This window comes from Pleuronectes platessa, chromosome 5 (genome assembly GCF_947347685.1).
Source record: "Pleuronectes platessa chromosome 5, fPlePla1.1, whole genome shotgun sequence".
Lineage (NCBI taxonomy): Eukaryota > Metazoa > Chordata > Actinopteri > Pleuronectiformes > Pleuronectidae > Pleuronectes > Pleuronectes platessa.
The window spans coordinates 16993286-17006299 of record NC_070630.1 but is presented as its reverse complement, the minus strand read 5'-3'; the positions used below and the strand labels follow the sequence as shown (position 1 = coordinate 17006299).

The following is a 13014-nucleotide window of genomic DNA, read 5'->3' as shown; positions in this document are numbered from 1 at the left end:
AGGGAAGGAGAGAGAGATGGAATTAAAAAAGGTGAGAGTTGGAGACAGTAACTCTGAGCCAAAAGAATACTGACAAGAAACTAAGCAATCTGCTGCTGTCTTTTTGATTCTGTCAACAAAACTGACAGAGTTATTAAAGCTTCATGCTCCTCAGCCGCAGCTGAAATGTACATGTGGACTCTAAAGAATAAGCAGAAACCAGTGAGTCATTAAATCAAAGAGCATAGAGCAGTGCTTCTGAAAACATTGACTTGAGTACCTTACGGGCCATGGGTCTGATTCTAAATACTTCTCATATTACAAAAGTAATAACATATTTTTAATCCATCTGGTCCCCAATAAAGCCAGAAAATGTTGACTTGGAGAAGCGTGGGATGTGCCTGGTTTTTGCATCCATCTTAAGGCACGGATATGAAAACAAACAAGAGCCTTCTGTCCGTACTGTGCGTTCATTTCGTCCATATTTGTGCTCTGTAAGTATTGGGATAAGGACGACACACACAAAACAGTGTAGCCAACTGTTCAAGTGAGACGACCATAAGCCACGACGAAGAACATTCAATAATGGTGAAAGACTTTAAGGAGAGACTTGGCTAGTTTGTAAGAAACAACAGGAGTTTATCAGGAAAATCTTTGCGCTGCCCTCTAGTGCCATGCCAATGTGCAGGATGCATTGAGGTAAATGGGCAGGGGCAGTTATATTGTTTGAGCGGGACGCATCACTTTTTGTACATACAGGCAGCATAAATCAGCATTTAAACCCATTTTAAAAAAGTTCTCTAAACCATAGACATTGATATGTTTGTGCATGTGTTTAGTTACCTGCAGTGAGGTCGTATCTCAGCAGGCTGAGGACCCATTCAGTGAGAATACAGGGGGTGAACAGGTAGTGACTGTGGTCATCCACTGTAAACTTGGCTTTCACCTGAGAGGAGAGAAACACATGGATGATAGCAAACAGGACCAGAATTAATTAAATAATTCAATGATAAGAATAATCTTTAGCCAAACTTTGGTTGATTCCTGCCCTGAGCATTAAATAGGACGGATAAATAACTGAAAAAGTTCATATTTGGTTCACGCCATAGCTGTAATTTAGAACCGGCATCATGGTGTTTCAGTCACTGAAGGTCTGTGCCTGCATGTAGAACAAAACAACTCTACTGTACGACACCATTCTAGTTTTTTGTAACAGATTACATTGATATGCGTTTATAATTGTCTGACACCTATATTCTAGTTTGGTTGAAAAGCTAGAATGTGACAACACAGACGTTTTGCTCTGTAATCCAATCTTTAAACCAGGAGAGGGGAACCTGAAGCCTCCGGGCCGAATAAAAGACTATTTAATCTGCTCTGTCAGAAAATTCATGAATACTATTACAACAGCTACAGATTTTTTTCTGTGATCAAATAAAAAAAACATTAAAAAGAAGACTATCAGGTTTTACAGCTCAGATCTTTTTGACTGTATGCCTGTCTGATCCCAGTCAGAGTGAAAGGCACACATGAAACCAAAAACCATCACTGTCTGGAAAGTAAATGCAGTGAAACGGACAAACAATTATTTGTTGTTGACATAAAGGATAAAACAGTGTACCTAATTTGCAGAGACGAGCTATAGTGATGAAAAAGCCTGATCTGGAGCATCATCACAGATTCAAACATGATAAACTGGATGAGTTACAAGGACAAATGCACTTGGATTTGGGTGTAAGACAAACAAATGTCACAAGACCAAATTATGACAAAGAGGCAGGGAAGTTTTTTGGTGAGCAAGCTAATAGCTCGGAAGTTGGATCCGCATTAAGAATTTCTACAATAGAACCACGTTATCACTGTGAGCTGAGTTCCAAAGTTTAAGTTTGTCTAGTGGGGTAAGGGCTCTGTTTGCAAGCCATGTTTGTCCCAACCAAAAGCGATGATTTGTTTGAGTTTGTTGATTTATTTGCTAAAACCAGGAGGGAGCTCCTAGCATCAAAACCATCCGACCTCGGACACCTAACAGAAAACTAGTGGTTACAGCCATCGGAGAGAGTTAAGATTGATATATGTGTCCAATAATTTAGTACGGCCCATGAAGGATGTTAAATATACTGAAATGTATGTACCTGTATTATACTTGTGTTCGTATGAAGAATGCAAACCACTCTATTGAATTAAAAGCCCAGTTTTTAAAGCATACAATGACTTGGTTGGTGCTATTTTGCGGAAAATGGCTGTAATAACTTCTTCCTGTTTACAATCGTCTGTCAGTATGTGTCCCTCCCATTTTCTCAAATTCAACCTCTGGAGTCTCCGGTGACTTGTTGATGCTTTCAATAACTCAAGCAGGAATCTGTCGCCACAACATGACCATGAATGAAAACTCTGTCCAATTCATTACCTGTTCATAGAGCTGCACCAGAGAGCCAGCCAGCTGGTGTGTCTTCCCTGTGCTGGCCCAGGCTGCCTGGCCGCCAAGACTGTGCTGAAGAACTGGCTGCAGGTACGCTGAGTAGATAGTCTGCAGCTGCTCCCGGTCTGGATAGCTGATGGCAGAGACGGAGGAGAATGTAAGAGGAAACAAGATGGTGAGTCAGGGTTGGGGTTAGCAACAGCAACATGGAGAAACAAAACAGAGAGAGAGAGAGAGAGGAGGGCCGATGTTGGACATGAGAATTAAGGTATGTTTGTGAATTATTTAAAGTTGGAGTTCTTGCAACATACTTACTCAATGGTGCAGATGCGTACTATAGAGGAGAAGCGGGAGGTGAGCGAATGGCTCCCGACAGCACCCCCTGTTGACATGGAGGCCACCACCTGGATGTTCTCGAGACTCACCCACTCCAGATTTTCATCATAAAATCCCTTATATGTCAACACCTGTAGGAGTGACATCGAGTGAGGTTAGATGTGTCTGATTAAATTATGAAAACACAAACTCTTTGTGTGTGGAGTTTGTAATATTTTAACAATGTTGATGATCAAAGTCTCAGCTTCCCTTCACACATTCATTATTTGCCTATTTGAGCTTGTGTCAGTGTATCGGCTCTACCTGCTGCAGGAAGGCAGTGAGGTTGCTTGTCCCCCACTTATCCGGTTTGGGCAGGTTGATGTTTTTCAGGTAAAGGACCAGATTCTCACAGTCCTTGGGTCTGAACACCCGGCCAGTGTTAGAGCTCAGCAACAGGCAGGTCTGACTGAGCTTCTGGAGGACATGGCGGGAAGAGGTCTGTGCACTGCAGTGAACCACGGCGACCTGGGTGGAGCGCAGCCGAGAGAAGGCGTAGCGCAGCAGCATGCTAGACACACAAAAGCGCAGAGAAAGAACGTCAAGAAAAACATCCTATTATAAACATGTCCTATTATAGGAGACAGATGCCGCTTTATTTATAATATGTTGTAAGGTGCTCAGAAAGGCGCCATGAAATAAAAGCTGTTTTTGTTGTTCATCAATCTCTACATTATGAGTTTATGATTTGATGTACATTGTAGCTCTGTGTGTAATTTCTGGTATACCTGTATACAAGGCATCTACATATATATATAATTTGCAAGTGTGTATATATGACACATGCAATCATGAACATATATGTTTATAACATTTATGATTATGCAAATATTTGTGCCCTTTGTGTGTGTTTATTTTCTGCAAATGGGACATTACCCCTTTCCACAGCCCTCTGGCCCCACCACCATGAAGGGCTGCCTGTGCTGAGCGGTGAGCCATGGGGAAAAACAGTGCAGACCTCTCTGCATGTCCACGGTCTCTATAACAGGTAGGGTGTGAGTATGAGCAAGCTGCTCCAGTGTGAGACCCTCAGGACGCTGGAATATATAGGCTGCTAGTTGGCCGCTGTCCGTATCATAATAGGTATCAAGTGGTTTTCTGACGTCTGGTGGACTTTCCCTGGCCCAGCTCAGCAACTGCAGAGGTACAAAGACATAAGAGCACACATCAGGACCTGGTGTGGTACCCCAGTGGTTCCCCCCCTGAGTGGAATCATGAATGTAAATCTTAAAATGTAACTTCTTTACTGTCGCCCTTTTCCCATGCTTAAAATAAACAAAATAAAAAAGACAGCAGTCCTTACCTCCTTGGCAAACTCCTGTCGTGTTTTGAAGTTGAGGTTTCCACCCAAACCTCTAAGAAGGCCAACAATAAACTGACCTCTCTCTGTCACAGCGTTGAGATGGGACAGACCATTGAACACTGTACCCACCAGACTGGACTCAACAACAAAGTCATTCTGATGAAGGAGAGAAGGGGTTATGCGAATTAGAAATCTAACTAAGGATTTTGGAATAACCTACGGTGAAAGTGAGAGGAAACACAGTAGATGCAGAATAGCACCACCCTCTACACACTACCTGTTTGACAACCCAGTCTAGGGCTCGCTGGAAATAGTCTCCCAGCCAGTTTTCCAGGTTGCTGCAACACTCCTCTGGCTGACCCCTCAACCACGACTTGACCAAGGCCCCCACATCAATGTCTTCATCGCTGAACATATAAGTCGTAATAAGAATAATCAAAATCTGTGATAAATAAACAATTAGATGTGTGGAAAGGCTCACAGACCTGAGAAAGATCATCCCCATACGAGAGATGGTGGCCGGTGAGGCGCAGCTGAGATCGTGAGTCTCAAACAAGAAGTTCACATTGGGGCCGAACTGGATGCGTTCTCCGCTTGGCATGGTCAAGAGTCGGTTATCATCGAGCACAGAGTTTAGACTCTCAATCCACTCTGGGTCAATGTCGCCGTCACACACAATCCATGAGCTCACCTCTGGAAAAAACAACATACATATACATTCATATGCTGTAGATACACACCTCAATCCAAATACATCCAGTGCAGAGCATAACGAAAGTATAGCTTCCCTCGGGCTCACTATATTCAGGCCCTGTAGAGAGTACTGGGAGCAGTGCAAGAACTTTTCGAGTTAAACTAAAAAATACTGTGGAATAAATCTCATGCTGGTTTTCGAATTTGAAAGGTGTCTCCTTCTTACCCTGTGGTTCCCTGACCACACTCCTGGCACTGTGTGTGAGGACACCATCAGCCCATTCCCTGGTGTCCATGTCTATGTGTCCAAGCAGCTGCTGTCTGGGCATGGCCTTTGGATTCATTGTGTACTGTTTCACCTACAGAAATACATGGTCAGAAAGAAGGCTAACAACATTAGCAGGGTTTCTGCAGGTATCTATAAGGTACTCTTTAGACTATTTAAGACTATAATGACTGAAATTTATGTACAACAGATATGAAGGAATATCAGTGTCAGAATTACTTACACCTCCCTATAAAAGATAAGGTAAGGTAGCCTAGAGGAAAAAGCCACTTTATGTATTAAACCACAAGCGGAGACTAGTGGTCAATGAAAGTTAACATATTTTAAACCTACCTAAACGTACTCTGAATTTCATCCAGATTATTGAATTTGAGACTATTTAAGAACCTGCAGGAATCCTGATTAGGAACGTTTTTTCAAATGATCAATAAACTTTCACATTAATTATTTGTATGCTCCTTCATATCTATATAATAAAAAGCATTTTGAATACATGCTGAATCAATGAATGAAATTGCAGGTAGGCAGCTCGTCTCTTACTCACCACTTTGCCTGTCTTGCTGAGAGCAGCCCTGAGCATCCTCCAGAGGGTCGACTTCCCTGCTCCGCTTGGCCCGACAATAACTACACCCATGCGCTGTCTCAGCTGCTCATTCAGCTCCAGTGCCTTCTTCAGCTACACAGATTGGAAAAACAATTAGCGATTGATCTGTGATTTGTGCACCATCAAAATCAATTCATGTCAAAGATTGTTTTAATGGAGTGATCCCAGTTCAAACCATGTATCATGACAATAACGTGTATATCCAGCTACTAATTGCACGCACACACCTGGCTGGGGATGAGCTCCAGTCGTGCTTCCTTGTAGACGTGCTCGAGTGCATTCATGAGTACATGGTCTTCCACGTCTGTGAAATTAACCCCAGAGAAGACGTCTTTGACCAGAGCGTCGAACCGAGAGCTATCAGCAAATGTCAGCTTGGACATGGTGTTCAGTCTCAAGGCCTGCACCACCAGACTGCTCTCCTGAACTGAATGGAGAGGAAAGAGATTGATTTAGCATCAGAGTGATTTACCACTGTAAAAACAGACTATATGCAGAGGAGCATAAACACAGGCTTGATAGAGAAGACAAAAACCCGGGTTATGAAATGTAACCTTTCCCTGTTGTAAAAGTGATAATTACCAAAAATGTTCATTATTTTTAGGTTTGTCAATACTTTTGTTCTGTTTTCCAAAGATGTTCGCCTTTCCCTCAAGCACGACCGTGGTGCAGAGAGAGGAGCACTTGCCCAGACTACACACAAAGAGTGACAAACACAGCACCTTGGGGACTCATTGATAGACAGGGGTTCCATGTGGTGTCCGTTGGCAAGATCAAGGGCTGGTGTTACAACAAGAGGATTTAAAGGAGAGCGGGATGGGTTCAAGAAGAGGCAGAGAGGAAAATGAGAAAGAGAAAGATAGCAGTGAAAATATTGAAAAGCAGAGACATGAAGGGAAGATGGGGAGATGAGAAATGGAGAGCGGTGAGCAGGAACTGCGAGAGTGGAATCGACAGCCAGGTATCAGATAGAGAGCTGACAAGAGGTCAGGAGGACGTGAAAGGAAGTGTGTGTGGGGGGGGGGGGGGGGGGGGGGGGGGGCGTACAGAAGCGGTAAACAACAGAACTCTGAGTGTCTGGGAACAGGAGAATGGAGAAGGACAAAAGTACAGACGAGTGAAAACCCAGGGGAGGGAAAGTTTTCAGGAGGGAGCATTTGGGCTAAATGTCAATTGATGTGTCTGTATTAGAGGATTTAGAGGGCAAGGACGAAGGCAGGGGAGAAGGAGAGAAGTGCTGTTCAAAAGAGCCTTTTGATGTTCGAGTTCACTCATGTATAGTGTTGATCAAACTGCATTAAAGAGATATCCACACAGGGAGACACAGATAAACAAAACGCTCTGCATTGTGCATTGGCTGCAGGATGAGCATCAACAAACCAGAAGAATGTCCACTCATCACATGCTCGTACTGTCTGTTTCATTAACGCTGTAACTCTCTGTCTTCCAGGTCAGGAGCTCACAGTCTTCCCAGGAGAAATGCTTTAAAGGTTCAGTGTGTAGGATTTAGTGACATCTAGTGGTGAAGTTTCATGTTGCAGCTGAATACCCCTCACCTCACCCTCCCCTTCCAAACATGTCATAAAAACTCAAAAGATGTTTAGTTTGTCCAGTTTGAGCTACTATAAAAAAACATGGCAACCTCAATAGAGAGGACCCACTCTCGATGTTAATATAAAGTGTTTAAATATAAAGGGCCCATTGTAGGGTAAAGAAAAAATCTTAAAATGTCAATGATTACACACTAGTGCAATCTGCCAATAGATCCCTTTCTTACACCCTGGACCTTTAAAGACGCTTCAACCAAATGACAAAATGTGAATTTTCATATTATTGACTTAATGTGGAAAACAAGAATAACTGCCCCCTGGTTATATTGACCATTAAATATTATCAGTTAACCTTTGAGTCCAAGTGACAACTGGTCGAAATTTTTTGAAATTCCCTGAAGGCAGAGTTGAGATACCATCTGAAAGAGGCCGAAAAACATGTTTTGTGAGGCCACCATGACCTTGACTTTTGACCTCCCAAATCGGATTCTTTAATCAGTGAGTCTTGTGCCAAATCTGAAAGGATTCCCTGGAGGTGTTCCTGAGAAATCATGTTCGCAAGAATGGGAAGAACGGATGGACAAGCTGAAAACATAGTATCTTCAGTCACAGGCTGTCTCAGACACAGAGATATTAAAACATAAGCTGGAAACATTACAACTTTTTATCGTAACTATAATGCCCTATAGGGACTTTACAAGTTATATAACTATACTAAAGTAAGTGGTAAATAATGATTATGTAAATTAGTTATTGATTAAAAAAATATATGATTTCTTTATCAGTGAGCAATTAACAATGATTTTATAAATTATCTGTAAAATGCTAGTTCAGTACAACTGACCTTTCTGCTAATTATTTTTCAATTATTATATTGGAATTAATTCAACAGCTCTTAGCACATACAAGTAAAACAGGTGTGTGTTAATTGAGTGCTCCTGCTTTTCTGACCATCATCATTTGCTGTGCAATTATAAGGCAGAAGTTTAATATTGGCTCCACTCACAACTGTGGGTTAGAACATTTAGACTTCAAACATCTCAACTGGGCTTGTTTGTGTTTCTTTGCCATGAATTATGACACACATAGTTGTTTTCAAATCCTCTGAGACAGTAAAAATAGCACAGAATGACAACCCAAAGTTAGGCTGTCTCAGAGAGATTGCTGCGGGTAAAATGGTCATTTAGTCGTTTCTGCTTAATTGCGCTACTTGATGGATTTGACTCTACAATCTTTTCCACCTGTGAAGCATGAATAAAATCTCATATTGAGTTGATGAGTTGTATCAAACTGGGAGTGCAAACTATAGTCACTTTCCACCATCAGACACCAATACAGAAACCTAAACACTTAATGTGTTAACTAACACTGAAAAATCCTTAAGATACCTAAGATCCTTGAAATCCTTATTTACATTAATTACCTAATGTCACATAATAACAATCAGGGCAACATTCTCTACCCTCTTACAAACACCTTACAAAAATCATATGGATAGTTATACTTTGCATACATTGTATAAATTATCTAGAATGATAGCTTGAATATGTTTTGTTTAGCGACAGAACACATCAGTTTCTAGATCTTGCCTCAAAAATATTCCCACCAAAATCTCTAAAAGTGTCCTGCCTAATTTTAAACACATAAATCATGTGAAGCAGGGTCAATGAAATTTGTTACGAGACAGTACATAACAGTGCCCCATGAATTTTGCACTGTGATCCTATAACATATGGGACTTATGATGGAATATAAAAAGAGAAGATCAAACTCGATGCAGCAGTACAAGATGTGTTGTCATTTTTATGGGGGCCTTTGTGCGTGTGCGCTGTCTAGGAGCATACGCACACACATTTTCTCTTACTTCTGGTTTTTCACATGATGGCCTGATACCATGATGATTTGTTCAGTTCATCATTCAAGAAAAATATCAATATTCATGCAGAACAAAGTCACTGCATAGCCGCGGGTTGCAGACCCCTGGCCTAGAATGAAAGCCTGTCTGTTTTCAGACTGTGATGGTCTGTGATTAACTGTAGACCGTAAAATGTGATTTCCAGCCAGTATGACCTCATGCTCTGCAATATCAACAAATGTAAAAAACACACCCCATTCTTGGATGTACAATGTGTCTGGTGTTGTGTAGTTTTGTTTCCCTATAGCAAAAATGTGTTGTGTCTAGAGCCCGACTCATATGGAATTTTGAGGTTCGATGCCGATACTGATTTTAGGAGATTAAACATTTCCAATCCCAATGAATCTGCCGATATATCAACAATAGAAGATAATGAAATGTATTTGAGGCTTGATATTTTACAGTTAAACCATAATTGATAACAAATAACAATGAATGAAATGGCAAAAAATTGTTAATTCTGTAAAAAAAAAAAGAAAAGTTTGATATCAGTAAAAAGAAAACTCAGCAGCTATGAATGTGACTCGAGGCCATGACCTCAACCTTGATGCACCTACTTTGTTGCACCCAAAATTCAATAAACAAATAGCCGTGGGGTGGGTGTGTCTTACTCTTGTCCTTGTCGTGACTCCTCCTCTGTTGCTGCAGGAGACTGCCACAGGCCTTCAGCACCGTCTTCAGAGCACGCAGACCCCAGTCATAGTGCTGCTGGGGAGTCAACAGCTCCCTGGACAGACAAAAACAGACAATCTCAAAAACCTCCAGTGGTAGCAGAATTAAGGGTTCGGGGGGGAGAGGATAAATTATCTACATAATCAATAGAATGTAATAGACGGAAGTGGCACTTAAGGTAACTTAAAATAAATTCAACAGAGAGTATGATGCTGTTTGAAACACATAACACCACTTAGCGAACCACACAGACAGTGAAATACACTGCTATACCTAATATTGCCAACCTTAAACCAAATCAGAAACCGACTTAACCACAGACATTTCTACCTGGCCAGGTTGAAAATTGCAACCAATTTGCGTCCCAGTATTTCTCCACTCTGGAAACCCTCTGAATACAGAATGACCTCTGCAATGAGCTCGTTGTCTGGCCTGCTCATGGCCACGGGTCTGAACAGCTGCTTTAAGTTGTCTGGAAGCTTCTGTCGGCCTCCATAGCCTTTTCCTGCCGGGTTCAGCGTGATGAACACTCCAGAGTTTGGGTCCAAATCCACCTGAAGGACGGAGAGAGGAAGGAAAAGTGATGACGTGTTTTACACTGACATGAATACAGGTTGAACCATTGCTGATGATTATTGACCCAACCAAATTTTTTCGTGATGGATGATAATGCAATTATGTGTTTACGTATGAGTTTAAAATAGCCATTATAAACATATATAACATAATATTATATAATGTAGATGTAATTGGACATAAGGTGGCCTTGAGAAGTAAGGAGTAATTGGCTTCTGAAAAGTGTTTCTCTGCATCTCGTGTTCCTGACCTCCTTCCCCAGCAGGTCACACGTGTACTTGTGATGTTTGAGAGAGTCTTGGATGGCCTGAATTTGCATGGAAACTGCAGACAGCACTGCCTCCTCTAAGCGGTTAAACTCGTCAAAGCAGCCCCATGCTCCGCACTTCACCAAGCCCACAAAGATTCTTCCCATTGACTTCACATCAATGCCCTGAAAGACAGACGGATGCAAACCAGAAAAGATGCGTTCTCAGTGACATTTGTTTTCATTTACCAATCTTGTTGTGCATGTGCATGTGTGTGTACCCACGGGTTCAAAGACCCTGTGCCTGTCTTCTCTATACCACAGAGATATTCATTCAAATGTGAATAACTAGATCTGCATATGTGTTTTGCTTCCAGAATAATTAGCTGTGATAAAGTTTTTGGCCGAGAAAATAGTGTGTCGTCTTAAATTGAGTGTTCAAAGTTAAACCCTTCATATAATCTCCGAGAGCAACTTAATACCTCATCACAGTTGAACACCAGCACTTGGCGTCCAAACAACCCCCCAAGGGCTTTGACCGACTCGGTTTTCCCTGTGCCAGCAGGTCCGTAGGGGTTTCCCCCGAGCCCCATCTTCATGGCCTGGGTCAGAGTCAGGTAGCACTTATCAGTCAGCGGCGTGTGCACCAGCTTAGCTGCATTCCCCTGGGATGGAGAAGAAAGTGAGCGATAACGAAAGAGAGAGAGAGAGAGAGAGAGAGAGAGAGTATGATAAAAACGCAGTGAGAGATCATGGGGCATAAGAGACAGAGAAAGAAGCCAAGTCAAACAGAAAGATGTTTGCTTAAAAAGTGAGGATTGCAAAAACAAATGAAGGACAAGCAAAAGGAAATGAAAATGACTGATGTGGCCGAATGCAGGACTTTTCTAAAGGAAACTGCAGAGGAGGGACATACAGCAAGATAGTGTCAGTGCTCCTCATCTGTGCATTCACAGCGCCCCCAATAGGTATGAAATAAGAAAATTCAAGTAGACCTGAATTTTCAAGTTTCCTTCACTGTACCGGGGTAATGATTAAAGTAAATGATTTACAAATGTGTATGGACTACTGGTGGCACTATGATGTATATATTTATATTCATTATAGTTTTACAGGACAGACATGCATGAGCATATTGTTAATAAACTGCACTTTATTCAACTTGACTGATCAGGTGGATTTATTCAAACTACAGATAATAATTTAATGCAGTTATGAAAATTACTAATCTAATCTAATTTTGTAGAAACACATTTCTTCCATTAATAAAGGCATGCTAAGTAAGCATATAACCTCTTGGTATTAATATAACCTTGTGTATTTTTGAAAATATTATAAATTAATCAGAAATATCCTTCTAGGAAAATAAAGTTGAGATGCAGCCTCAGAAACATTATGCATGTTTGTCTCATAATCAGTTACAGAGAAAGACATACCTGGTATTCATATGTATAGCTGAACAGTGCATCCACCATGTGTATGTGGCAGCATTTGTCTGGTTTCATGTAGAAGCGCAGCTGCTTCTTCCAGGCCCAGGCGTCAGGACTGCTAACTTGAGCCTGTTTAAGTTGCTTCACGACGCTGATGTTATGGACGATGTCCAGAATTAGGGCCTTGAGCTTCAGCTGCAGGACACTGGACTCTGCAAAAGGGAGATATGAATGAGTATCAGGATAGCAGGACAGCAGGAAAATCACACTTATTTACGTGCCAATCCGGTTCTTCTCTCTTCAGGTGCGTTTGATCCAATAGGAGTGGAACCTAAATCAGGGAGGCGGGACCGGGAGATCTCTTTCTTCTCTTCTGGCAATCTATCTTTTCGCAGGTTGTGTTGGCCACTTTTTTTATTTTGGTTAGTTTAGGTGCTTGCTCTGGTCCTACGTCTCTTTACCTATGCAGCCGCCGCACACCTCTTACATCTCGTTTTTTTTTTGGCCAGCCTCCAGATGAATTTTTGTAATGGTTTGTAAATTAAAATATCTTCTATTTATATTTATATATTGCTGGTCAAAAGTGTTATTGTGGCTGTAACATACCCACATGAAACAAGCTTCATAAAATCCTAAAAGAGGATTTCACAGAATTCAACAAATCTTATTATATATTAACCTTTTGTATTGTCCTATATAATACTCAGTGCTGTTTCTGCCCATTAATAGTCCTGTTGGTTTAAATGATACACTACAAGTAACATTAGTTTCTCTTTCTCCCTATTCTTGATCAGTTACGTTGAATGTTAAAAAGTCTTATTCTTCTTTACACTGGCACAATTTTATTTAGTGTTCTGCACATGATATTAACCCCAGGTCATTAGATAATTAGACAGATAACCCTGCCAGGCTGCTTGGCTGTGAATAGGATGGTAGACCTTCCCTGTAAGCAGAGAGAATAACAA

General features: G+C 41.4%; 1 protein-coding gene across 1 annotated transcript in view; it reads right to left on the bottom strand.

Moving 5' to 3' along the window:
* The window catches only part of LOC128440342 (cytoplasmic dynein 2 heavy chain 1), a 104036-nt gene that overhangs the window by 69371 nt on the left and 21651 nt on the right, over positions 1-13014 (bottom strand). The window contains exons 36-51 of the mRNA XM_053423031.1: positions 12056-12261; positions 11102-11284; positions 10623-10805; positions 10127-10350; positions 9736-9851; positions 5887-6086; positions 5600-5731; positions 4996-5128; positions 4562-4769; positions 4354-4483; positions 4077-4232; positions 3650-3909; positions 3038-3284; positions 2714-2865; positions 2387-2531; positions 823-925 (exon numbers count right to left, since the gene is read on the bottom strand). Coding sequence (XP_053279006.1) covers positions 823-925; positions 2387-2531; positions 2714-2865; positions 3038-3284; positions 3650-3909; positions 4077-4232; positions 4354-4483; positions 4562-4769; positions 4996-5128; positions 5600-5731; positions 5887-6086; positions 9736-9851; positions 10127-10350; positions 10623-10805; positions 11102-11284; positions 12056-12261 — 2778 coding nt within the window. The remainder of the gene's footprint in view (positions 1-822; positions 926-2386; positions 2532-2713; positions 2866-3037; positions 3285-3649; positions 3910-4076; positions 4233-4353; positions 4484-4561; positions 4770-4995; positions 5129-5599; positions 5732-5886; positions 6087-9735; positions 9852-10126; positions 10351-10622; positions 10806-11101; positions 11285-12055; positions 12262-13014) is intronic.